The following is a 23,161-nucleotide window of genomic DNA, read 5'->3' as shown; positions in this document are numbered from 1 at the left end:
AACCCATGTTGTTGAGTGTGGTTGTAGTTCATTTTCTTTACTGTACAGTATTCCACTGTAGGAATATAACACAGTTTGTTGATCCATTGTACCATTGATGGCACTGGGGCAGTTTCCAACTTGGGCTGTAATGAGTGGTGTTACTCTAAATATTGTTGTACATGTTTTGGGTAAACCTCTACATATATTTTAAGCTGAAATACTGAGAACACCATTGGTAAAAAGGAAATGGACATCTGGAAAAAGTTAGGTGGTCTGTAAGGCTATACACTGAGTTCTTTCACCAGTGGATTGCCACCTGTCCCGCGAGTGGTGGAGGGATCTGTTACTAGGCTAGGTGGAGGAACCTGGAGGCTAAGCTTCCAGGTACTAGAAATAATAATAAGACCATTTAGTCACCATCTCACCGATTTTTACAAAACAGAAATGGGCAAAGAAAGGGTTTTGTCCCTGGGATACAGGGCTTGCTTCTGAGGTAGGTGATTTGGGGCCAATGCTAGCAGCTCAGCCCTGGATGGTAGCTGCCAGGCTCACCTGTGTTTCCCCCTTGGCATCAGAGGCCACTTGCTTTGCTGAAGAGGAAATAAGATAGCATCGGGTGGGGGAAAACAAAAACAACAAACAAACAAACAAAAAACAGTATTACAGAGAAAGAGGATTTCTCTGGGACACAAACAGATGGTGAAAATTCTTCTACTCTTCAAACCCAGCCCAGGCCCTACCAACTGCCCTCAACTCCCTCTGTGTGGAAAGACTCCCCCTCGTGCCCTTAATCTTGAGCTCTGTTTTGAAGTGTGTTCTAGCTTCTCTCAAACAAAACAAGTTTATCTTTTAAAGCTTTACCTTCTTTATCATTTCTATAGTATTTGCATTTTTATATCAGGAAAACTATAAAGATATTTCTATTTTTTAAAGGGTGGGTGATGGTAGGATAGGAAAAACACTGGCATTGAAGTAAAAACTCGAGGTCAGATCCCAGCCTCAGTGGAGGTTCTGGAGCCAGTGTGGGTCTATGCCCTGGATTTAGCTGTGTGACTATAGGCAGTTTTCTTAACCTCTCTGAACCTCAGTTTCCTCACGTGTGAGGATAACAATAGTACATGTCTCATACAGGTGCTATGAAGATTAAATAAGATAATACAAAGAGGGAGCTTAGCACAGTGCCAGGCTCATAGGCATTTGATAAATGATGGTCTCCTTCATGGTTGCAGAGTTGTTAGAAGGGGTCCCTCCCATCATGATTCCGTTCTCCACTACTGTTGCCCAAACCAATCTCCCCATGCAGATAAGGCCCTGATTTATTTTTTTAAGACATTATAAGTTATTACAGAAAAGTTCAAGCCTACACAAAAATAGCAGAAGAGTGTAATGAAACCCTACACACCCCATTGCAATCATCATCTACCCATGACCAAGTTCGTTTCAGCTCTACCCCCGCCCACATTCCCCCCACACATATTACCTTACCTGTGAATATTTCAGAATGACAAGGGCTATTTTTTTTACAACATACTATTATCACAAGACCACTATCACAACTAAAAAAAAATTAAATTAATATCTTCAAATATCCAGTGTTCAAATTCCAACTGCATCATAAATGTCAATTATTTTAAATTTGTTTATTTGATTCAGGCTCCAATAAGTTCACACGTTACAATTGGTTGATAAGTCGCTTATAATCCATTGGATCTCCCTTTGTCTCTCTCTTTTTTTCTTAGCAATTTATTTGTTGAAGAAGCTGGGCCGTTTGTCCTGTAGGGTTTCCCACAGTCTGGATTTTGTTGATTCCATCCTCCTAGTGTCATTAAACATGTTTCTTCTCTGCTTTTCTTATAAGTTGGTAGTTGGATCCAGAGGCTTAATTAGATTCAGGTTCAAATACTTTTAGCAAGACTACTTGGGCAGTGATGGAACGTTCTCCCATCAGGAGGAGCCCCACTCTCTCACGATGCTCCTTCTCTAGTTTTGTCCATTCGTTAGGGGTCGCAAAGGGGAGATATTCTAATCCTAGATATTCTAATTCCTTCTTCACTTCTTCACTGGAGGCTTCCACACAGGGGAAGTCCCCTCATCAACTCTACAGGCTACTTTATTCCTAAATGTCTCCAGGGAAGAGGGTGGGCTTACCTTGATTTTTACATGGTCCCATTTGACCTCTGAAAGCAGAGCACAGCAGCCTAGACCTGTTTCCCCTGCTTCTCACAGTGAACTTGGCTACCAGCTTCAGCTACTTGGCCTTCTCCAGGCTTCTGTGACCCAGCAGATCGAAACTGGCCAGGGGTCTGAGGGGCAGAAAGGAGACTTAGAGGCACTTGCCATAGCCTGAGATCACCATAACCAAATTGTGTCATTGAAACCCAAGCACATTAATGGAGAAACCCCTCCACCCCGGCCTCAGTGGAGAGTGATTGCTGGAATCAGTATTTTTCCTAAGTGATCTGCACACCGTACTGTGCCCCTCCAAATATACTTCAGTGTCTGAGTGTGGAGTGGGGAAGCTCCCTCACTCAGCCTCTAGGGAAGCCTCTGAACTGAATAATAATAATAACAATAATAATCATCATCATCTGAATAATTATAACAACTAATAATAATAACCACAAAGAGAGAGAGAGCTGAGACTTGTCCCAGACATCCAGTTCACCAAAGTCATTGGAAGATGAAAATGCATGAGGGGAAATACCTCATCTCCCACCCAAGAGCAGCAGTCATCCTGGTCTGGACAAGACACCCACATGTCGTCTCAGGGGCACGAGGACCCCCTGGTGCACATAAGTGGGGCTCCTGCTGCGCTGGAGGTGGAGTCCTGCCATCTCCTGGGGGTTCCACTTGGCCTCTCTAGAAGCACAACCCTGAAATAAGGCGTAGAGAATTGTCCTACCATCAAAACCTCGAGGGATTTCCCAGCAGAAATGTCCTTAGAGATTAGCCTTGCAAAGCTCTGCATCTTCCACTGGAAACCAAGGCCCAAGTTGGGGGAACAACATTCCAGGCTGCCCCGGGTCTGTGTCTGTCCTTTGGCCCCAAGGACTTATAACGCATAGGTGGTGGTGAGATGGGAACAGAACCCCAGAGCTCTCCACTCAGAGGTTCCTGCTAAGCCATCTGTCACCTGGGGCCTGCTCCCCACCCCGCAGCAACAAGGTGGTGGCTGCATCCCCAAGGGTGGCTCTGGGACCCGGCTTAGGAGCTGGTGACAAGAGGCAGGCTGCAGGGTCTGTGAGATCCGCCCCCAGTGTGGAGTGCTGCCATCAAATCAAGACACTGAATTTAATCAGTACTACACGGGTACCGAACCCAGAGACCAGAACACCGGAGCCTCAATTTTTTGAAAAGATCACTTTAGGGTTCGTGTCATGAGACTGCCTTATGGCCAAATCACCCCCTAAAAGGGTCCTTTAACGAGTTTCCATGGAATATGTCAATTGCCAACAATATAACTAGCACTGCTGATGGACTTTGATAGTACTCACAATGGTATAACCTCTTCTCCCATTTTATGCCTCTCCTTATGTTTTTTCTTATGCTTCCTTTTTGCTTTCAAGAGGGATCCATCTTTTATATCTCCAGTATCATTTTCCTCTTCAGTAGAGACTTCTAATTCTAAATTAAATATCAAGTTAAGAAATAAAGACATAAGTTAAGGAAAATGAAAATCTTATTTATCTAACCCTAACCTTAAAGTTATAAATAGCTTTGCTTTCTTTGCAAACTTTTTTTTTTTTTTTTTTTTTGGCCGTGCTGTGCGGCTTGTAGGAACTTAGTTCCCCGACCTGGGATTGAACCCAGGTGAAAGCGCCAAGTCCTAACAACCAGACTGCCAGGGAATTCTCTCTTTGCAAACTTCTGAAGCTTCTTTTTTATTGTTGTCTTTTTGGCTCATATTTTTCTAAATAGATCTTTATTGGAGTATAATTGCTTCACAATACTGTGTTAGTTTCTGTTGCACAACAAAGCGAATCAGCCATATGCATACACATGTCCCCATAACCCCTCCCTCTTAACCCTCCCTCCCATCTTCCCTACCCCACCCCTCCAGGTCATCGCAAAGCACCAAGCCGATCTCCCTGTGCTATGCTGCTGCTTCCCACCAGCCAACTATTTTACATTCGGTAGTGTAGTCGATGCTACTCTCACTTCGCGTCAGCTTCGCCCTCCCACCCCATGTCAATGTCATCAACTCCATTCTCTATGTCTACCTCTTTATTCCTGCCCTGCAACTAGGTTCATCAGTACCTTTTTTTTTTTTAGATTCCATATATATGCATTAGCATACAGTATTTGTTTTTCTCTTTCTGACTTACTTCACTCTGTATGACAAACTCTAGGTCCATCCACCTCACTACAAATAACTCAATTTCATTTCCTTTTGTGGCTCAGTAATATTCCATTGTATATATGTGCCACATCTTTATTCATTCTTCTGTCGATGGACATTTAGGTTGCTTCCATGTCCTGGCTATTGTAAATAGTGCTGCAATGAACCTGTGGTACATGTCTCTTTTTCGATTATGGTGTTCTCAGGGTATATGCCCAGTAGTGGGATTGCTGGGTCGTATGGTAGTTCTATTTTTAGTTTTTTAAGGAACCTCCATACTGTTTTCCATAGTGGCTGTATAAATGTACATTCCCACCAACAGTGCAGGAGGGTTCCCTTTTCACCACACCCTTTCCAGCATTTATTGTTTCTAGATTTTTTGATAATGGCCATTCTGACCGGCGTGAGGTGATACCTCATTGTGGTTTTGATTTGCATTTCTCTAATAATTAGTGATGTTGAGCATCTTTTCATGTGCCTCTTGGCCATTTGTATGTCCTCCTTGGTGAAATGTCTATTTAGGTCTTCCACCCATTTTTTAACTGGATTATTTGGTTTTTTGATATTGAGCTCCATGAGCTGTTTATATATTTTGGAGATTAATCCTTTGTCTGTTGTTTCATTTGCAAATATTTTCTCCCATTCTGAGGGTTGTCTTTTTGTCTTGCTTATGGTTTCCTTTGCTGTGCAAAAGCTTTTAAGTTTAATTAAGTCCCATTTGTTAATTTTTGTTTTCATTTCCATTACTCTAGGGGGTGGGTCAAAAATGATCTTGCTGTGGTTTATGTCAAAGAGTGTTTTTCCTATGTTTTTCTCTAAGAGTTTTATAGTGTCTGGTCTTACATTTAAATCTTTAATCCATTTGGAGTTTATTTTTGTGATGTTAGGTAGTGTTCTAATTTCATTCTTTTACATGTAGCTGTCCAGTTTTCCCAACACCACTTATTGAAGAGGCTGTCTTTTCTTCATTGTATGTCCTTGCCTCCTTTGTCATAAATTAGGTGCCCATACGTGCATGAGTTTATCTCTGGGCATTCTATCCTGTACCATTGATCTCTATGTCTGTTTTTGTGCCAGTACCATATTGTCTTGATTACTGTAGCTTTGTGGTATAGTTTGAAGTTGGGGAGCCTGATTCCTCCAACTCTGTTTTTCTTTCTCAAGATTGCTTTGGCTATTCGGGGTCTTTTGTGTTTCCATAACAATTGTAGGGCTCCCCTGGTGGCACAGTGGTTGAGAGTCCGCCTGCCGATGCAGGGGACACAGGTTCGTGCCCCGGTCCGGGAAGATCCCACATGCTGCAGAGCGGCTGGGCCTGTGAGCTGTGGCTGCTGAGCCTGCGCGTCCAGAGCCTGTGCCCCGCAATGGGAGAGGCCACAACAGTGAGAGGCCCACGTACCGCAAAAAAAAAAAAAAAGAATTGTAAAATTTTTTGTTCTGATTCTGTGAAGAATGCATTGGTAGTTTGATAGGGATTGCATTGAATCTGTAGATTGCTTTGGGTAGTATAGTCATTTTCACAATGTGGATTCTTCCAATCCAAGAACATGGTATATTTCTCCATCTATTTATGTCATCTTTGATTTCTTTCATCAGTGTTTTACAGTTTTCTGAGTACAAGTCTTTCGCCTCCTTATGCAGGTTTATTCCTAGGTATTTTATTCTTTTTGTTGCAATGGTAAATGTGAGTGTTTCCTTAATTTCTCTTTCTGATTTTTCATTGGTGGTGTATAGGAATGCCAGAGATTTCTGTGTATTACTTTTGTATCCTGCAACCTTACCAAATTCCTTGATTAGTTCTAGTAGTTTTCTGGTGTCATCTTTAGGATTTTCTATGTAAAGTGTCATGTCATCGGCAAACAGTGACAGTTTTACTTCTTCTTTTCCAATTTGTATTCCTTTTATTTCTTTTTCTTCTCTGATTGCTGTGGCTAGGACTTCCAGACTATGTTGAATAAGAGTGGCGAGAGTGGACATCCTTGTCTTGTTCCTGATCTTAGTGGAAAAGCTTTCAGTTTTTCACCCTTGAGTATGATGCTTGCTGTTGGGTTTGTCATATACATTTATATGTTGAGTTAGGTTCCCTCTATGCCCATTTTCTGGAAAGTTTTTATCATAAGTGGGTGTTGAATTTTGTCAAAAGCTTTTTCTGCATCTATTGAGATGATCATATGGTTTTTATTCCTTAATCTGTTATTATGGTGTATCACATTGATTGATTTACGTATATTGAAGAATCCTTGCATCCCTGGGATAAATCCCATTTGATCATGGTGTATGATCCTTTTAATGTGCTGTTGGATTCTGTTTGCTAGTATTTTGTTCAGGATTTTTGCATCTATGTTCATCAGTGATATTGGTCTATAATTTTCTTTTTTGTGTGATATCTTTTTCTGGTTTTGGTATCAGGGTGATGGTGGCTTCATAGTATGAATTTGGGAGTGTTTCTCTCTCTGCAATTTTTTGGTAGTGTGAGAAGGATCAGTGTTAGCTCTTCTCTAAATGTTTGATAGAATTTGCTTGTGAAGCCATCTGGTCCTGGACTTTTGTTTGTTGGAAGATTTTTAATTATGGTTTCAATTTCGCTACTTGTGATAGGTCTGTTTATATTTTCTAATTCTTCCTGGTTCAGTCTTAGAAAATTGTACCTTTCAAAGAATTTGTCCATTTCTTCATGGTTGTCCATTTTATTGGCATCTAGTTGTTTGTAGTAGTCTCTTATAATCCTTTGTATTTCTGCAGTGTCAGTTGTGATCTCTCCTTTTTCATTTCTAAATTTATTGATTTGCGTCCTCTCCCTTTTATTCTTGATGAGTCTGGCTAAGTGTTTATCAATTTTGTTTATCTTCTCAAAGAACAAGCTTTTAGTTTTATTGATCTTTGCTATTGTTTTCTTTGTTTCTGTCTCATTTATTTCTGCTCTGACCTTTATGATTTCTTTCCTTCTACTGACTTTGGGTTTTCTTTGTTCTTCTTTCTCTAGTTGCTTTAGGTGTAAGGTTAGACTGTTTATTTGAGATTTTTCTTGTTTCTTGAGGTGAGATCGAATGGCTATAAACTTCCCTCTTAGAACTGCTTTTGCTGTGTCCCATAGGTTTTATGTTGTCACGCTTTCATTGTCATTTGTTTCTATGTATTTTGTTATTTTTTCTTTGATTTCTTCAGTGATCTCTTGGTTATTTAGAAGTGCACTATTTAGCCTCCATGTATTTGTGTTTTTTACATTTTTTTTTCCTGTAATTGATTTCCATTGTGGTCAGAAAAGATGCTTGATACGATTTCAATTTTTAAAAATTTTCCAAGGTTTGATTTGTGACCCAAGATGTGATCTATCCTGGAGAATGTTCCATGTGCACTTGAGAAGACAGTGTATTCTGCCACTTTTGGGTGGAATGTTCTATAAATATCAATTAAATCTATCTGGTCTGTTGTGTCAGTTAAAGCTTCTGTTTCTTAATTTATTTTCTGTTTGGATGCTCTGTACATTGGTATAAGTGGGGTATTAAAGTCCCCTACTATTAATGTGTTACTCTTGATTTCTCCTTTCGTGGTTGTTAGCATTTGCCTTATGTATTGAGGTGCTCCTGTGTTGGGTGCATAAACATTTATAATTGTTATATCTTCTTCTTGGGTTGATCCTTTGATCATTATGTAGTGTCCCTCCTTATCTCTTGTGACAGTCTTTATTTTAAAGTCTATTTTATCTGATACTAGTATTGCTAGTATCAGATACTAGCAATATCAATCCAGCTGTGATTAACATTTTGGGGAAGTAACTCCTATGATACATTAGAAGCAATATAAAATAAAATAAAATATTAAATAATTCTTTAAAACAAAAGAGTTTGCTAAAATCGAAGTCCCACTGGACAGAAGCCCAGGGACCCCTGTCACCAGTGACCACTGGCAAACAGGATTTCAATTGCAAAGTTTGATTCCTACTTTCTAAGCAATTTTTTTAAGGCCTAGTAAAACTCTGTCAGTGTAATTAATGACTGAAAAGAGCAACCACAATGGATTTCCATTGTTTCCTTCACAGGTAAGGCCTTGGAAAAGGCTGGGGGGAAAGAGTTCTTGGAAACAGTAAAGGAGCTTCGCAAGTCCCAGGGCCCTTTGGAAGTAGCTGAAGGTAAGTGTGGAATCAGGCCATGTTCCCTGCACAGCCTCACCACCTTCCCCTCCAGCATAACATGCTCCACGCACATTCAGTTTGCAGAGCAAAAGAGGCCATAACCAATCAGGAAGCTATTTTAGCATCTCTCAGATAATTTGAGCAGGCCTGCGTAGATCATTTCGTACACTTTGGGGACTATAAAGTGTCTGGATAGTTCAAGCCAATTTGCATCCCAGCTCACCCCAAAATGATCTAGAGCAATTGGGTAACTTTGTGTGTGTGTGGAAAATACACATGACAAAATTTACCATTGTAACCTTCAAACATTGTACAATGTGGTGGCATTGAGTACACTCAGTGCTGTTCTCCATCACCACTATCTAGTCCCAGAACTTTTTATCACCTTCTGTGGAAACCCCACACCCATCAAGTAGTCACGTCGTCCCTCCCCCAACCCCTGGCAGCCACTAGTCCGCCTTCTGTTTTGATGGACTTGCCTCTTCTGGATGTTTCATGTAAGTGGAATCGTATAAATATGTGATCTTCTGTGTCTGGCTTCTTTCACTTAAAATGTTTTCAAGGTTCATCCATGTTGTACCGTGTATCAGCACTTCATTCCTTTCTATGACTGAATACTATTCCATTTGTTTATCCATTCATCATTTGGGTTGTTTCCACCTTTGGCTCTTGTGAATAGAGCTGCTCTGAACATTTGTGCACAGGTTTTTGTTTGAACGCTTATTTTCAAGAATATTGGGTAACTTTTTGACAGGCGGGCCCAACTTCAGATCCGTGTACCCGCCGACCTCCAGGAACCATCTAGTCAGTGCCAAGTGCTGCCCTGGTGCTGGGGCTCCAAAGACAAATAAAACCCACTCCTGCCCTCAAGCACTGGACAGTCAAGGAGGAGAAAGAGACACACAAGTGGGGCACAGAGAGGGAGCCATGCTCTCTGCTTGGGGGAGTTGGGGAGGCGCCAGGGAGGATATAAGACCCGTGTGTGAGAAGGCTCAGTCAGGAGCAGCAGGGAGAAAGAGAGGAATGGCGGTCAGAGATGAGCCTTGCCCTTGGGCTGTGCTAAGGGTCTGGATTTGACTCTATACAGATGAGAGTAGGAGCTGGGGAATGTGATGATCAGATTTGATAGTTAGAAAAGTAATGGGGCTTCCGGTCAAGACAGAACATGAGTCTGCACTTTACAGTCTGCACATACCACTCCCCATACGATGATAGATAGAATTTCCTTTTTAAAATTTTAAGACAGAGCCACACTGAAATATAAAATAAATATCCAGGACTTCCCTGGCGGTCCAGTGGTTAAGATTCCACACTCCCAATGCAGGGAGCACGGGTTCGGTCCCGGGTCAAGGAACTAAAATCCCATGTGCCGCACGGCGTGGCTAAATAAATAAATAAATAAACATCCATGTGGACAGAGAAGAGCTGCAGGCAGCAGCAGCAGGGGGACGTGGAAGCCGCGGGCTGGGCTCCAGGTCTGGTAACATGCAGAGCCATCAGGAGGTCAACTCTTACCTGCTGACGGGAACGGAGTCACCTCACGCTTGGAGGGGACCAGAGCCAGGCTCGCTGCTCAAAGCAAGGGCTGGATGCAACTCCCAAGCTCTTACAGGAAGCCAAGGCTCTGACCGCCACCCAGGGCTATGGCTCGTGTGAACTCTGTTTTCTAGAGTAGCAGAAGGGAGCAGAGAGCCCCTCGCGCAGGCCCAGGGCCACGTGGCCCACTGGCTCAGTGTCTGGATCTACCGCCTCCCCTATATGACCATGAGACAGAGCCCTGAATCATCCTTGTAGGACAGGATCCTAACTGCGAGGGTCTTGCAAACTGCCTGATGGGGTGGGAAGGAGAGAAAAATAGCTTCTCTACATAGAGTGAGAGCCTCCAACACGCTTCTAAACAGTTCCAGAGGCAGAAAATAGGAGGTAGAGAGGCAACATGTGCAAAGATGAAGAGATACAAACTACTATGTGTGAAATAAATAAGCTACAAGGATATATTATACAACACAAGGAATACAGCCAATGTAGCCAATATTTTATAATAACTTTAAATGAAGTGTAATCTATAAAAATTTTGAGGCACTACGTTGCGCACCAGAAACTAACATGTTGTAAATCAACTATCCCTCAATTTAAAAACAACAACAAAAAAGATCATGGCTGAGAATTTTCCAGAATTAAACCCACAAGTCCTCAGGTTGAAAACACTGAGTACATGAAATCAAAATAAATCCAAATCCTGGCCCATCAGGAATTCCCTGGTAGTCCAGTGGTTAGGACTCCACGCTTTCACTGCTGAGGGCCCGAGCTCAATCCTGAGAAAGATCCTGAAAGCCACATGGTGTGGCTAAACCAAAAACAAACCCAAAAAAACCAAACAAAACCTGGCCCATCGTGGTGACATCTCTAAAGTTGAAAAATCAAGAGAAACCTGAAAAGCAACCCAACGAACCCAACTGGTTCTCCTGACAGCCGACTTCTCATCAGCAACAAAGGATGCTTGGAGACAGAAAAGAAGTATCTTCAAAGCACTGAGGGGAAAAACTGTCAACTAAGAAGTCCATGTATTACTTTGTTATTATTCAACAGGGAGGGTGAAAGATGCAGAATTACAGACATGCAAAAATTGAGAGTCAGAAGCCCTCAGACTCTTGCTGAAAGGACCACAGAGGCCTCACTGGGAGAAACAGAAGTGAATCCAGAAGGAAGGAGAGGGCTGTAGGAAACAAGCAGGAGCTAAGAAATCGGGGCATATCTGTCAGCTCTAAGTATCCATGGCCCTGGGGCCAAACAGTGGTAGCTCCCTGGGAAGAAGGGATTGGTGAGGGTGAATCTGGAAAAGGGGAGACAGTTCATCAGGGTCTAACACCATATTTCATTTAATTTCAAAACACCATCCGTTGTAAGATATGCCCTTATTGTAAGAAAGAATAAATTTCCAAGATGGAGTGTCCAGTAGGAGACCCCATACAAAGCCAGGACACATTCAGTTTAAGAGCTAGCAAGACATGAACTACCATGCAGAAAGGGCAGCAAGTACCTTTTTTTTTTTCTTAATACATTTATTTACTTATTTTTGGCTGTTTACTTATTTTAGGTCTTCATTGCTGGGCGCAGGCTTTCTCTAGTTGTGGCGAGCAGGGGCTACTCTTCCTTGCTGTGCGCAGGCTTCTCATTGCGGTGGCTTCTCTTGTTGCAAAGCATGGGCTCTAGGCTCGCGGGCTTCAGTAGTTGTGGCTCGCGTGCTCTAGAGCGCAGGCTCAGTAGCTGTGGCGCACGGGCTTAGTTGCTCCGTGGCACGTGGGATCTTCCTGGACCAGGGCTTGAACCCATGTCCCCTGCATTGGCAGGTGGATTCTTAACCACTGTGCCACCAGGGAAGCCCCAAGTACCTGTCTTGACCTTGGCATTGGGTGGACAGAGGGGGACAAAAAACCTCACTAGGGAACTTGAACCACAAGCTGGTACTCCTGTGGATTTGCAGCTGAATCCACTGCGGCCCCAAAACTTCAATCAGGGAAGTTAGTGGGACATGACCTGGGTATGGTAGGGTCCCCAGGTGACACAGAAGTAAATGCAATTTCCCTCTGGAAGAACTCATCTCAGTCCAAGCCCACAGCCATTGTAAAATGCATCCTGATTCCAGCCAGGAAGGTGGATGGGACAGGGGTGGGAGGTGCGGTAGAAATGAAGCAGATGGGCCTGGAATGAGACAAGTCAGAGGAAACCGACAGGTGGTGCCGGCGACAGAGATGGAGAAAGGGGAATCAGGCTTCGGGAGTGAATGATGATTTTCTTGGGCACAGGTTGGACCTAGGGCACCAGCAATGTCACTGGTAAGCAGGGGGTGAAAACTGAGGACGAAAATGGTTTGCAGATGGCTGTTTAAAAGCCAGGGCCAAGCACGTCGGGCAGCAGAGAGAAGAGCACCGGGCCTCGGCGGGCAGGGGGAAGAGGGGCTGTTGCAGGAACCTGAGACAGGAGGAAAAGCACAGTGTCGCGGAGACCAAGGATTAGCAGCAGCAGCTTCCCAGCCAGACAAGGGGCCACCCTGCAGCCCCCTTCGCTGTGGTGACCCTGAGAAGGTGGGCTCGCCTGAGGAAAGGTTCTGGAGGCCCTTTGCAGCTGCACTGCCATCCTCAGAGCATGGTCCTCACCAGGTGACATCACATCACATAAAGAGTATTAGCAGATGCTTCTACCAAATATCAGTGTCCCAAGCCCCGAGATCACTTGACCTTGACCTTGGCACCTGTAAAGAACACTATAAATTCTTACAACTACAAGCCAAGGTTTCCATTTCCAGTTGCCATGGAAATACTTTGTTTTAGGCTGATGTGCTATCATGGACTACCTTCAGTGTAAATAGCGGGCGTCAGAAGGATGAGAAGGCGTGCCATTTTTTTCCTGATTAAATGTTTGACTTAACATTGCCGTTAGTGGTATATTCCTCTTATTTAAAATGACTTTAGGGCTTCCCTGGTGGCACAGTGGTTAAGAATCTGCCTGCCAATACAGGGGACACGGGTTCAAGCCCTGGTCCAGGAAGATCCCACATGCCACGAAGCAACTAAGCCCATGCGCCACAACTACTGAGCCTGCCCTCTAGAGTCCGTGAGCCACAGCTACTGAGCCCGCATGCCACAACTCCTGAAGCCCGTGCGCCTAGAGCCCGTGCTCTGCAACAAGAGAAGCCACTTCAATGAGAAGCCTGCGCACGGCAAGGAAGAGTAGCCCCTGCTCACCGCAACTAGAGAAAGCCCACATGCAGCAATGAAGACCCAATGCAGCCAAAAATAAAATAAATAAATTTATTTAAAAAAATAAACTGACTTTAACATTAAAAAGAATACCATTCAAGGGCTTCCCTGGTGGTCCAGTAGGTAGGACTCCACACTCCCAATGCATGGGTTCCGGGTTCGATCCCTGGTCAGGGAACTAGATCCCACGTGCCACAACTAAGACCCGGCACAGCCAAATAAACAAATAAATATTAAAAAAAAAAAAAAAGAATACCATTCAGCTGGTAACATGATCATTACCCGGTGTGTAAAGAGCTGGAATCTCTCCAGCACATGAGAGCAGTAAGGGCCTCAGGGAATTTGCCCCAAGCAGGAAGGGCCAATCCCCAGGGTACTGGGTTCTCTTGGACTACAAGGCCGACAGGGACGTTCCGTTTCTGGTGTGCAAATGTACAAGGTCATAGAGTGAACCAGTCATGCCCACTGCCTCCTCAGTATTTATATTGACTGATTCCTTCACTCACTCATTCACTAATCAGATGGTTGGCGCCAGCTGGGCACTGGGAAGGCGAGGCGTTCACAGCCGTAGCTGACAGGCGGGGGACGCCCCTTGCATCTGTCTCCACCAGCCCTGGCATGTGCAGTCACAGCCTCTCCAGCACTGTGGGCGTCACTAGGAAACACGGCTCACATGCTGGGCGGGCATCATATATTTCAAATAAGTCTTTCAAACCAACCCCACACACTGCCCTAAAACAGACACACATACATTTGTTACAAACACAGCCCGTAGCGGCCACAGCCTGCCTGAACTCCCCCAGGCTCCCAGAGCCTGGCCACTGCGGGAGGGTTGGGGACCTTTGCTACACCCGGCTGCTTGAGTGTCACAGAGCCCCAGCTCCACAAGGTGGGCAGCTTAGGGGCAAGCAGCATGTGGGGTCAGAGTGGCCAGTGGATCAGGCCCAGCCCCTTCTCCAGGGATCAACGGCCACAGGGACTTCCCGGGTGTTCCTCGTTATCAGCTCTGTCACTGATGGGAAACAGGTTTGGGGGTGGGGTGAAAAATAAAAGTAGGGAGTATGAACTGAAATTATGAGACAAGGCAGGCATAATCAAATTTCACAACCCGCTGTGAACACTTGCTCCCTGTAGGCTCCTCAGGTATGTAGAGATGATCGAAAGGGCAGTCCCTGTCTGAGGATGCGTACAACCCAGTAGATTGGTTCTAAATTTATGGAGGGTCCTCAAATCACCAAGCGCAAGGCCTGCATCAGACCTACCAAGTCAGGATCTCAGACGGGGCAAGAAGGGAGGGCTTGTCCATTTTTAAAAAGCCGTTGCATTGGTTTCCAATCGCTGCTCTAACAAATTAGCAGAAACTTGGTAGCAACAAACAACACAAGTGTACTGTGTTAGCGTTCTGGAGTCAGAAGTCCACAATGAGTCTTTTTTTTTTTTATAACCTTTATTTTTTTAGGCAGTTTTCTTGTCTGTTTGTTTTGGCCACGCTGCGCAGCTTGCAGGACCTTAGTTCCCCGACCAGGGATTGAACCCACGCCCTCGGCGCAGTCCTAACCACTGGACCGCTAGGGAATTCCCCACAATGAGTCTTAAGAAGCCAAAATCGAGGTGCTGGCAGGGCTGGTTCCTTCTCAGAGCAGCCGTCCCTTGCCTGTTCCGGCTTCTAGGCTCCTGCATTCCTTGGCTCCTGGACGCATCACTCCAACTCCTGTTCCTTCATCACAGCGCCTTCTCCTACCTTTGACTTCCCTGCCTCCCTCTTATTAGGACCTGTGTGATTACACTTAGGGCTCAACTGGAGAGTCCAGGGTAAACTTCTCATCTCACAATCCTTCACTTAATCACACCAGCAAAGACCCTTTTGCCATGTAAGGAAACATTCACAATTTCCAGGGATCAGAGACGATTCCACTGTGTACCTTTGATTAGGAGTCACCTAACCTGTGGCCAGGAGGCAGACCATGTGAGAGTGTGTGACATGCTGTCACATCAGCTTTCAGTGTGTTTACCCAAAGCTTGTGCCAACTGTCAAAAGCAATTCTGATACGGCTCCTACTCTCCTAAGAGGGACACAGGCGATTGAGCCTAACCCCCTGGCTTAAGGTGAAGACGTAGGAAATAACCTGCGGCATTTCTCTGTCGTGTCCCAGCCGCCGTCAGCCAGTCCAGCGGACTTGCAGCCAAATTCGTCATCCACTGTCACATCCCTCAGTGGGGCTCCGACAAATGTGAAGAACAGCTTGAAGAGACCATCAAAAACTGCCTGTCGGCAGCAGAGGACAAGAAGCTGAAGTCGGTGGCGTTCCCGCCCTTCCCCAGCGGCAGGTAAGATGTTCTCCTCCAGGGGGGTGGCAAGGGTGCTGGGTCCGCTTGTCCAGCCTTCTCGCTGGGGACCAGCTGCTCCCCGACTTGGTCACATCCAGTCTGGCCATCCCAGAGGACGTGACCAAGGGCTGCCAGCACAGCCAAGCACATTGACCAGGCGATAGAGCAAGAGACGCAGTTTCCATCCAAAATGCAGGGAGAGGGCTTCCCTGGTGGCGCAGTGGTTGAGAGTCCGCCTGCTGATGCAGGGGACACAGGTTTGTGCCCCGGTCCGGGAAGATCCCACATGCCGCGGAGCGGCTGGGCCCGTGAGCCATGGCCGCTGAGCCTGTGCGTCCGGAGCCTGTGCTCCGCAACGGGAGAGGCCACAACAGTGAGAGGCCCGTGTACCGCAAAAAAAAAAAAAAAAAAAAAATGCAGGGAGAAAGCCCATTCTGGGAGGAGCAGGAGGCAGAGTTCTCTTCTGAGAGCCTTCTGAGAGCCACGTTCCTGCCAGCTATCCCAGTCTAGAGCACTGAATCCGAAACACCAGGCTCAAAGGCACTTGCTCCTCCAAGTGTGGTCCACAGACCAGCAGTGGAGAGCCCACGGGGTTAGGATGCCAATCGCAGAATCCCCAGGGGATTCCGGTGCTGCTCTGGGGCTGGGAGAGCCTCGAGGCTGAGGCTGGAGAAGTGAAAGGCTCTCAGCAAGGGCTTGCTTTTAGGGGTTGGAGAAATGATTGCTCTAATTGCCACAGACCCCGACTGGGCATGGGAGCAGTATTTCAGGTAAATAATGAGGCTGTCTGCCCTCACGTGTAGCAGGGCCTCTCCCCTCACGCTCACAGCCAGTGTGAGTTATTGCTTTAATTCTGAACACCCTTTCTCCTGAGAAGCCCCTCTGTAGCGCAGATATGATTTACACTCTGAAGACATTCTGTTACAGCCGAGTCACAGGAAGGCGAAGAAGGAAGGAATGAGGCCTAGCTTCCTGCCGTGATCCTATCTCAACCTGAGCAGGCAGCGCTGGGTCTCCACAGCCTGGCCCGGAGGCACTGCGGGTTGAATTCTTTGCATAGCTGGGCCCACGTGCCGAGATGTTCTGGGCTTGGGACGGGGCAGCCGAGTGAGAAGAATTCTTATTAGGCGGGCCAATCCTGGACCCGCCCAAGGGGCTTGGTAGCTGACCCCAAACGACCAGGGGTGTCACAATGGCTGCGTCCCTGGCGCACAGCTCCACCATGGCACCCTGGGGCTTTTGGGGCCCTGCCCAGAATCGTCACTGCTCAAATTACATTCGCACGTCCACACAGGTTAGCGAGAGGAACACGAAATGCATGAAACAGGAATTAATGAAGGTGTACTTTTGAGCATACATTATTGCCCTTTAATAAACAATCTGTTCAGCATGTAAACCAGTTTTGAGGGAACTAATAAAACCTATATTGCCTTTTTTTTTTTTTTGCCGTGCTGCGAGGCTTATGGGATCTTAGTTCCCTGACCAGGGATTGAACCCACGCCCTCGGCACTGAAAGTATGCAGTCCTAACCACTGGAACGCCAGCGAATTCCCTATATTGGCTTTTTTTTCTTTTTCCTTCCTTTTTGCGGTACGCGGGCCTCTCACTGCTGTGGCCTCTCCCATTGCGGAGCACAGGCTCCGGACGCGCAGGCTCAGCGGCCATGGCTCACGGGCCCAGCCGCTCCGCGGCATGTGGGATCTTCCCAGACTGGGGCACAAACCCGTGTCCCCTGCATCGGCAGGCGGACTCTCAACCACTGCGCAACCAGGGAAGCCCTATATTGGCTTTTTAAAATGCTGAGTTGGTAGGGGTTTTTTGTTTGTTTGTTTTTAACTTTTATTTTATATTGGAGTATAGTTGATTAACAATGTTGTGTTAGTTGAGTTGGTAGTTTTTAAAGCTCAGCTGGACTTGAGTCAGGCCACATAGATTCAAACACAGGCCACTGCTCACCAGCCAGCCCTAAAACCATTGTGCCACTCTGAGCCAGTGTGGCATATGTGAAGTGGGGACAGTGTGCCCTGTCTGTCCCCCTCCTGGGCTGTCCCTCTTCTGAGGTGAAAGGGGATCATGCGTGGACCAGCCTGCACACAGTGAGACCCCGAGAGATAGGAACAAGGACCTGGTGCCAAGATGAGAAGGAACCACATTGCCCCTACCCCGGGCTGAGGGCAGAGTTACTCCATGGGTCCCAGGACCAAAGTGACGTCAGCTCTTCTCTTTCTTTGGCACAGAAACTGCTTCCCCAAACAGACGGCAGCCCAGGTGACCCTCAAAGCCATCTCGGCCCACTTCGACGACTCGAGCGCATCCTCACTGAAGAACGTCTACTTCCTGCTCTTCGACAGCGAGAGCATCGGCATCTATGTGCAGGAGATGGCCAAGCTTGATGCCAAGTAGCCGCCCCGCGCCCACTGGTGGCCACCGCGCTCACCATCCGGAATCAGGAGGATCAAAGTCACAGGAGCTGGGTTTTATCTTTTAAAAGGAGAGAGGAAGGGTGACGGCAGGGGAGCGGAGGGCAGCTGAAAGGGAAGTGGGTGGCAGAGGCTGCGGGAGCAGGTCCTGCCCACGGGAAGAGCCCTCTGCATTTTATATTCTCGTTAAAAAGAGCCTCAGTCTGTAATTAACCAGGCCTCCACCAGGGGTTTCTTTCCATGTGTTTTCTTCCTGTTGTTTTAGAACTTTTTTAAAAAAACAGACTTCGTTTTAGATTTATAGCATTGACTTTTACACACTCACATACACAAAATCCTTTCAAAATTCTTAAAATCTTCTGTTTCTCCTTTTTTGCAAGGGAAGAGGGCAAAGAAGTGACTTGGGCTTTGTTGGCTGTCTGTATTCAGTGATGGAGAGAAGAAAATTAGAAAGGCATCTTACTGGTGCTTTTCTTTCTGTTTTAGTGCCCCTACCCTTACCCCTATAATATCTGTAACTACTCCTAGAAAGATTTTGCTTCAGGCTTTTGTTTTGTTTTGTTTTTTTTAAAGAAAAAGAAAATGAAAGGAAAAAAAATAAAAGATCCAGTGTCTTTCTTACAACATACTCTTTTATTGTAACATCTTGCTCAGTCTGGAGAACTGTGTCCCTACGGGTGGAAACTTAAGAATGTTATAAATAGAACCAGGCCTATCACTATGGAGCTGAGACTCCCACCATGCTAGGCCCCAGGTCAGACGGCACGGAATGGCTTGTGTTTCTCAGGCAACAGGTCCCACTTCCAGAAGGGGAGCCTGGTTGGCTGTGGTCCACGGGAATGGAGGACTGGGTGAAGCCTCCCTGGGGTGGCCATCCTTTGGGACAAAGGCACAGTCTCACTTAGGCCTGGGCAACAAAATGGAAGAGACCTGGGCCACAGCCCAGACAGGACAGACCAAGAACCCTCGTGAGGGTGGTATCCTAAGAATTCTGGCCAAGTACCCAGAGGTTACCATTAAAAGTGGGCAGGGGGCTTCCCTGGTGGCGCAGTGGTTGAGAGTCTGCCTGCTGATGCAGGGGACATGGGTTCGTGCCCCGGTCTGGGAAGATCCCACATGCCGCGGAGCGGCTGGGCCCGTGAGCCATGGCCGCTGAGCCTGCGCATCCGGAGCCTGTGCTCCGCAACGAGAGAGGCCACCACAGTGAGAGGCCCGCATACTGCAAAAAAAAAAAAAAAAAAGTGGGCAGGGAGGGGTAGGGTGGGCTGGGGCAGGGCCTGAATTTATTCAGATGAACTCATCAACAACTTCTGCCTTAGAGATCTTGCCCATGTGGTCCAAAATAGGTTTATCCTGATTAGAAGTCCTCTCCCAAACAGAGGAGTCATTTTTATACCTTAACATAGTTGGTGGCAGGCATTATTGCCACATGGCTACACCTCCAGATAAGTGACATTGGGGTTGACCAAGGAACAAGAAGCACAGAACTACAAAGGTTCCCACAGGGTACCCCTGCCCCAGCATTGGCTGGAGTTTTGTCACTTACAAATTTGCCTAAGACAGTAGCCTGGAAGCATGCAGGGGGTCACCTACTGAAACCTCCTCTGCTCCCTGAATGTTAGCAGGATGGCAACCCACCCGACGGTCACGCTAGCTTGGCTGTCTTTCTTTAAACACCCCCAGCAGCTGGCAGGCCAGGTTTCTGTCTTAACCCGTTAGCTTTGTAAAAAAACTCACTCTCCATTAGGATGGACTCACCAGGAGGGAAATTTTATCTAACGCTTCTTAAATACAACCTATGGTATATAATCAGGATCTAAAAATAGAAATATAGAAAGATTCATGAAGATTAAAGACGGTAGGGACTAACAGTTTAAAATTAAGCTCCTGTTAACAACCTGAGTGTTGCAGGATGTTATAGGCTTCCCCACCTCCTAATGTGATGGGAGAGGTTGGGATGTAGGCCATCTCTCCACCCCAGTCCCCCTTCCTTAGCTGGTCTCCTTGTGCAGGCCCTCCTTCCTGCCCTTACAGACAGGGAGACCCTTCCTGCCACGAGGATACTGAGCTCTCGCCCATACTCTGAGAGCTCTGAATGCCACACACCATGTGCACGCGCGTGCGCGCGCACACACACACACACACACACACACAAGAGGAGGCTGGGGTAGAGAAGGTGGGCTGTGCCCTCCCCAGGACCAAGTGAACCATTCAGCCAGCAGACCTTTGAAACAGAAAGACTCCTTTAAGGGTGTCTTTTTCTTTTAACACCAATATCCCTCTCTCTCTCTCCCAGTTTTTGGTTTTGTCTAAGTTGTGTTTCTGGTCAGTACATCACTGACATCTTACTCCAGGAAAAGAGCTTTTGCCCTTTGGCATTTGTCAAGCGGGTACCATTTGTCAAGAAATCTAATCGCCAGGCGGTGACAGTACCTATCTCCCGCCCAGCCTCCCCATCAGGGTGGAGACTGCCGCATGGTTTTCCAGCTCGTGGAGACCAACAGGTCCCGGCTCTTGGCCAGCCGAACCATGAGCCGCCCCACGTAGAAGCCACTGATCTGGCCCACGCCGTCATTTCTCCCCATGGCCAGGAGGAACGTCAGCGAACCTGTGAAGCAGAGCCGTGCGCTAAACTAGAATCCTGCTCACCATCCATGGGCCTGCAACTCCCAGGGCACAGACCCTTCCCGGGGCCTTCAGTGTCAGGGCAGGGAAATGCGTAAGGCCTTCAGGAACGTGCGCAAGTCCCTGACATACTTTCCTAGAGCTCTGGGCGAGGTTTCTGTCCCCAGCTTTGAGAGTGTGTTCTAGCGGTCAGGCATCGTAAAGCCCACAGAGGCTTCACCGTTTCTAACCCCGACTCTCTTAAAACTGTGCCGCGTGGGGAGCTTCCTGACCTGGCTTGTAGGCTTTGAGGGGCCTCTGTTTCATGGAGTTGACGATGTTGGCCACGGCGACACTGGCGTGGAGGCTGGCGTGATAGGCCATCTTGGGCTCCCTCACATCGGCGCAGTCACCGATGGCGTAGATGTGGCTGTAGCCCTCCACCTGGAGGTACTCGTTCACTCTCAGAGCGCCGTCACTGGCCAGCTGATCACCTGCGAGAAAACCAGCCCGAAACCAAGATCCTGAGCTGCCTCAAGAAGTGGCCACCGGAACACAGAGAGGATGGGCTGTGGTGCCGGTCCAGCTACCCTCCAAAGGCACAACCTCAAGAGGCAAACCTCCTGTCTGGTTTACTTCTGCCTGAAGTCCCCCCCCTCAGAACTCTTCCTGCAAAGGCGAGGTTACTATTTTAGGGTGGAAACTGGTCAGAAAGACCAGCAAGTGTCATTTCATATAACGCACATGACTCTCTGTAAGTTACCACGATTGACAATGACTCACTTACGATGATTAAGTTACACCCTAGCCCAGTCTTGGATTTCCTTTTGAATGTGGATCAGATTTTTTTAAATAAATGCAGGGCTTTAATAGATGATAAACTTTTCTTTTTAAGGGACTTAAAAGAATTTACCTTTGAAAATATACCATTAGGACCATTAGGTGTTAAGTCCTGGGATCTCTGTATATTATAAGTCCTCGATCCCAGCCCCACACATGGCCTGGACTAGCTTCCTTCTGGGATTGGATAATTCTTTCCTGCCAGACACACAGCAGGAGCTTCTTGTCCAGGAAAGGTATCTGGGAGTAAATGATGGGGACCTGGGGACATGGCCACCTTGGGGCCTGAGAAGGAGCCACTGAGCCTCCAGCTCACAGATGGAGCCATGGGTCCAGCTCCCCCCACCTCCAGTTAGCTCAATAGGTCAATATTCAGCTTTACGCACGGAGGCCTCATTACCCCCCTCTCCCCATGATCGTTTCCAAGCTCAAGTGGCAAACGTCTGGGTCAGGGTTTGGGGAGAGCAGCACACCTGTGAACAGAGAAAGGCCTGACCCTGGAATTTCCTCTGCATTGGTGTTCCAAGGAAAGTAACAGAAAAATAGATCTTTTTCTTCCTTCTAAAACCTGTTCCCATCTCTCACCACTAGGGGGTGGGCTCCGATTTTGGAAGATTCTGGTCACTTTGGCCACCCTGGCCTCAATCACCATCAACACAGCTGAGGAAAGCCCAGCAAGAGTGGCCCTGAACCTAAATTTAAAGTCTGAAGAGACCGAATGAGCTGTTGAGACTGGGGCTGGGGGTGGGAGGGTGGAGTGCCAGCTCCTCGGGGCAGAGGCCTGCAGGGCCTTCTCGGGGGCTGGAGGGGGAGGAGTCACGGCCCGGCCTCCCACTTACCAAACGCGCTGCTGTAGGCCGAACTGTTGATCTTGATACCGCTGCAGGCGATCACCAGGTTGGCGGCCACCTCCGTGCCTTTGTCCGTCTGCACCGTGATGTGCTCGCGATGCTTGTTGAGAGGCAGCGCCTCCAGGTTGCTCACCCGCTCACCTGTCAGGGGAGGCCCGTGACCAGGAGGCTGGCAAAGGGCAGGCGCGCCACCGAGGCGGGGGCCCAAGCCAGGGCTGGCCTGGGGGCTGGAGACCGGTCCGCTCTACCACCCCAAGAAGCACAATCTGGACATTTGGCCCCAAGGGATCCGATGGAAAGCAAGTTCCAAGAAGCAATTTGGGGAAGTGAGGCTGAGTTTCCCAAGAGGTTCTGGGAAAAGCTATTTGAGGAAGACCTCAACCACGCCTCCCTGAATGTCCACTCCTAACCAGGAAAGATGAGCCCTCTGGGCTCACCACTGACAGGGGTAAGCAAGGGAAGTCCAGGGCCGGCCCACTCTCCTCACTGCCTGGAAGTGCAGGCGGGCAGAGGGCTGCACAGCCACTTCTGCAGAGCCCAGGAGCCGGGAGGGCTCTCAGAGAGCAGACACCTCGCCCGCCCTGCAAAAGGTGAGAGTGTCGGGCCCGTGAACTGGGGGGCGGGGGTCACACCCCCGGGAGAGAGCCCCACTCTAACATGCTGGGTAGGTCTCTTCCCTTCTGCTCTGGACAGAAGCCACGCTCTCCACCAGCCTCAAAATACAAACCCAAAACACCTATTCTCTCCACTAAAGAGATATCATAATTCAGGTCAAATCTTTTATATGATTTTTTTTTTTTTTTTTTTTTTTGGCCTCACCACACAGCATGTAGAATCTCAGTTCCCTGATCAGGAATCGAACTTGCGCCCCCTGCGTTGGAAGCACAGAGTCTTAACCACTGGAC

General features: G+C 47.3%; 2 protein-coding genes across 13 annotated transcripts in view; one reads left to right on the top strand and one right to left on the bottom strand.

Moving 5' to 3' along the window:
• The window catches only part of MACROH2A2 (macroH2A.2 histone), a 51,406-nt gene extending 32,821 nt beyond the window's left edge, over positions 1-18,585 (top strand). Inside the window, exons 7-9 of one of the 2 annotated variants that reach the window (XM_073793716.1) lie at positions 8,366-8,450; positions 15,367-15,541; positions 17,779-18,585. In XM_073793716.1, the coding sequence (XP_073649817.1) occupies positions 8,366-8,450; positions 15,367-15,541; positions 17,779-17,944 (426 nt within the window). In that variant the 3' untranslated portion in view covers positions 17,945-18,585. The remainder of the gene's footprint in view (positions 1-8,365; positions 8,451-15,366; positions 15,542-17,778) is intronic. The other variant, XM_019936157.3, reaches the window with a different exon arrangement.
• AIFM2 (AIF family member 2) overlaps positions 1-23,161 on the bottom strand; it is a 126,055-nt gene that overhangs the window by 91,303 nt on the left and 11,591 nt on the right. For 3 of the 11 annotated variants that reach the window (XM_033841548.2, XM_033841549.2, XM_033841541.2), the window contains exons 7-10: positions 22,245-22,397; positions 20,859-21,059; positions 3,477-3,606; positions 1,608-2,855 (exon numbers count right to left, since the gene is read on the bottom strand). In XM_033841548.2, the coding sequence (XP_033697439.1) occupies positions 2,747-2,855; positions 3,477-3,606; positions 20,859-21,059; positions 22,245-22,397 (593 nt within the window). In that variant the 3' untranslated portion in view covers positions 1,608-2,746. Of the gene's footprint in view, positions 1-1,607; positions 2,856-3,476; positions 3,607-18,012; positions 18,229-18,575; positions 19,181-19,407; positions 20,570-20,858; positions 21,060-22,244; positions 22,398-23,161 lie in introns of those variants that run through there. The other 8 variants (XR_012326695.1, XM_073793713.1, XM_033841547.2 and 5 more) reach the window with 6 other exon arrangements.

This window comes from Tursiops truncatus, chromosome 16 (assembly GCF_011762595.2).
Source record: "Tursiops truncatus isolate mTurTru1 chromosome 16, mTurTru1.mat.Y, whole genome shotgun sequence".
Taxonomy (NCBI): Eukaryota; Metazoa; Chordata; class Mammalia; order Artiodactyla; family Delphinidae; genus Tursiops; species Tursiops truncatus.
The sequence above is the reverse complement of the archived record's forward strand: the minus strand, read 5'-3'. Positions and strand labels throughout refer to the sequence as shown.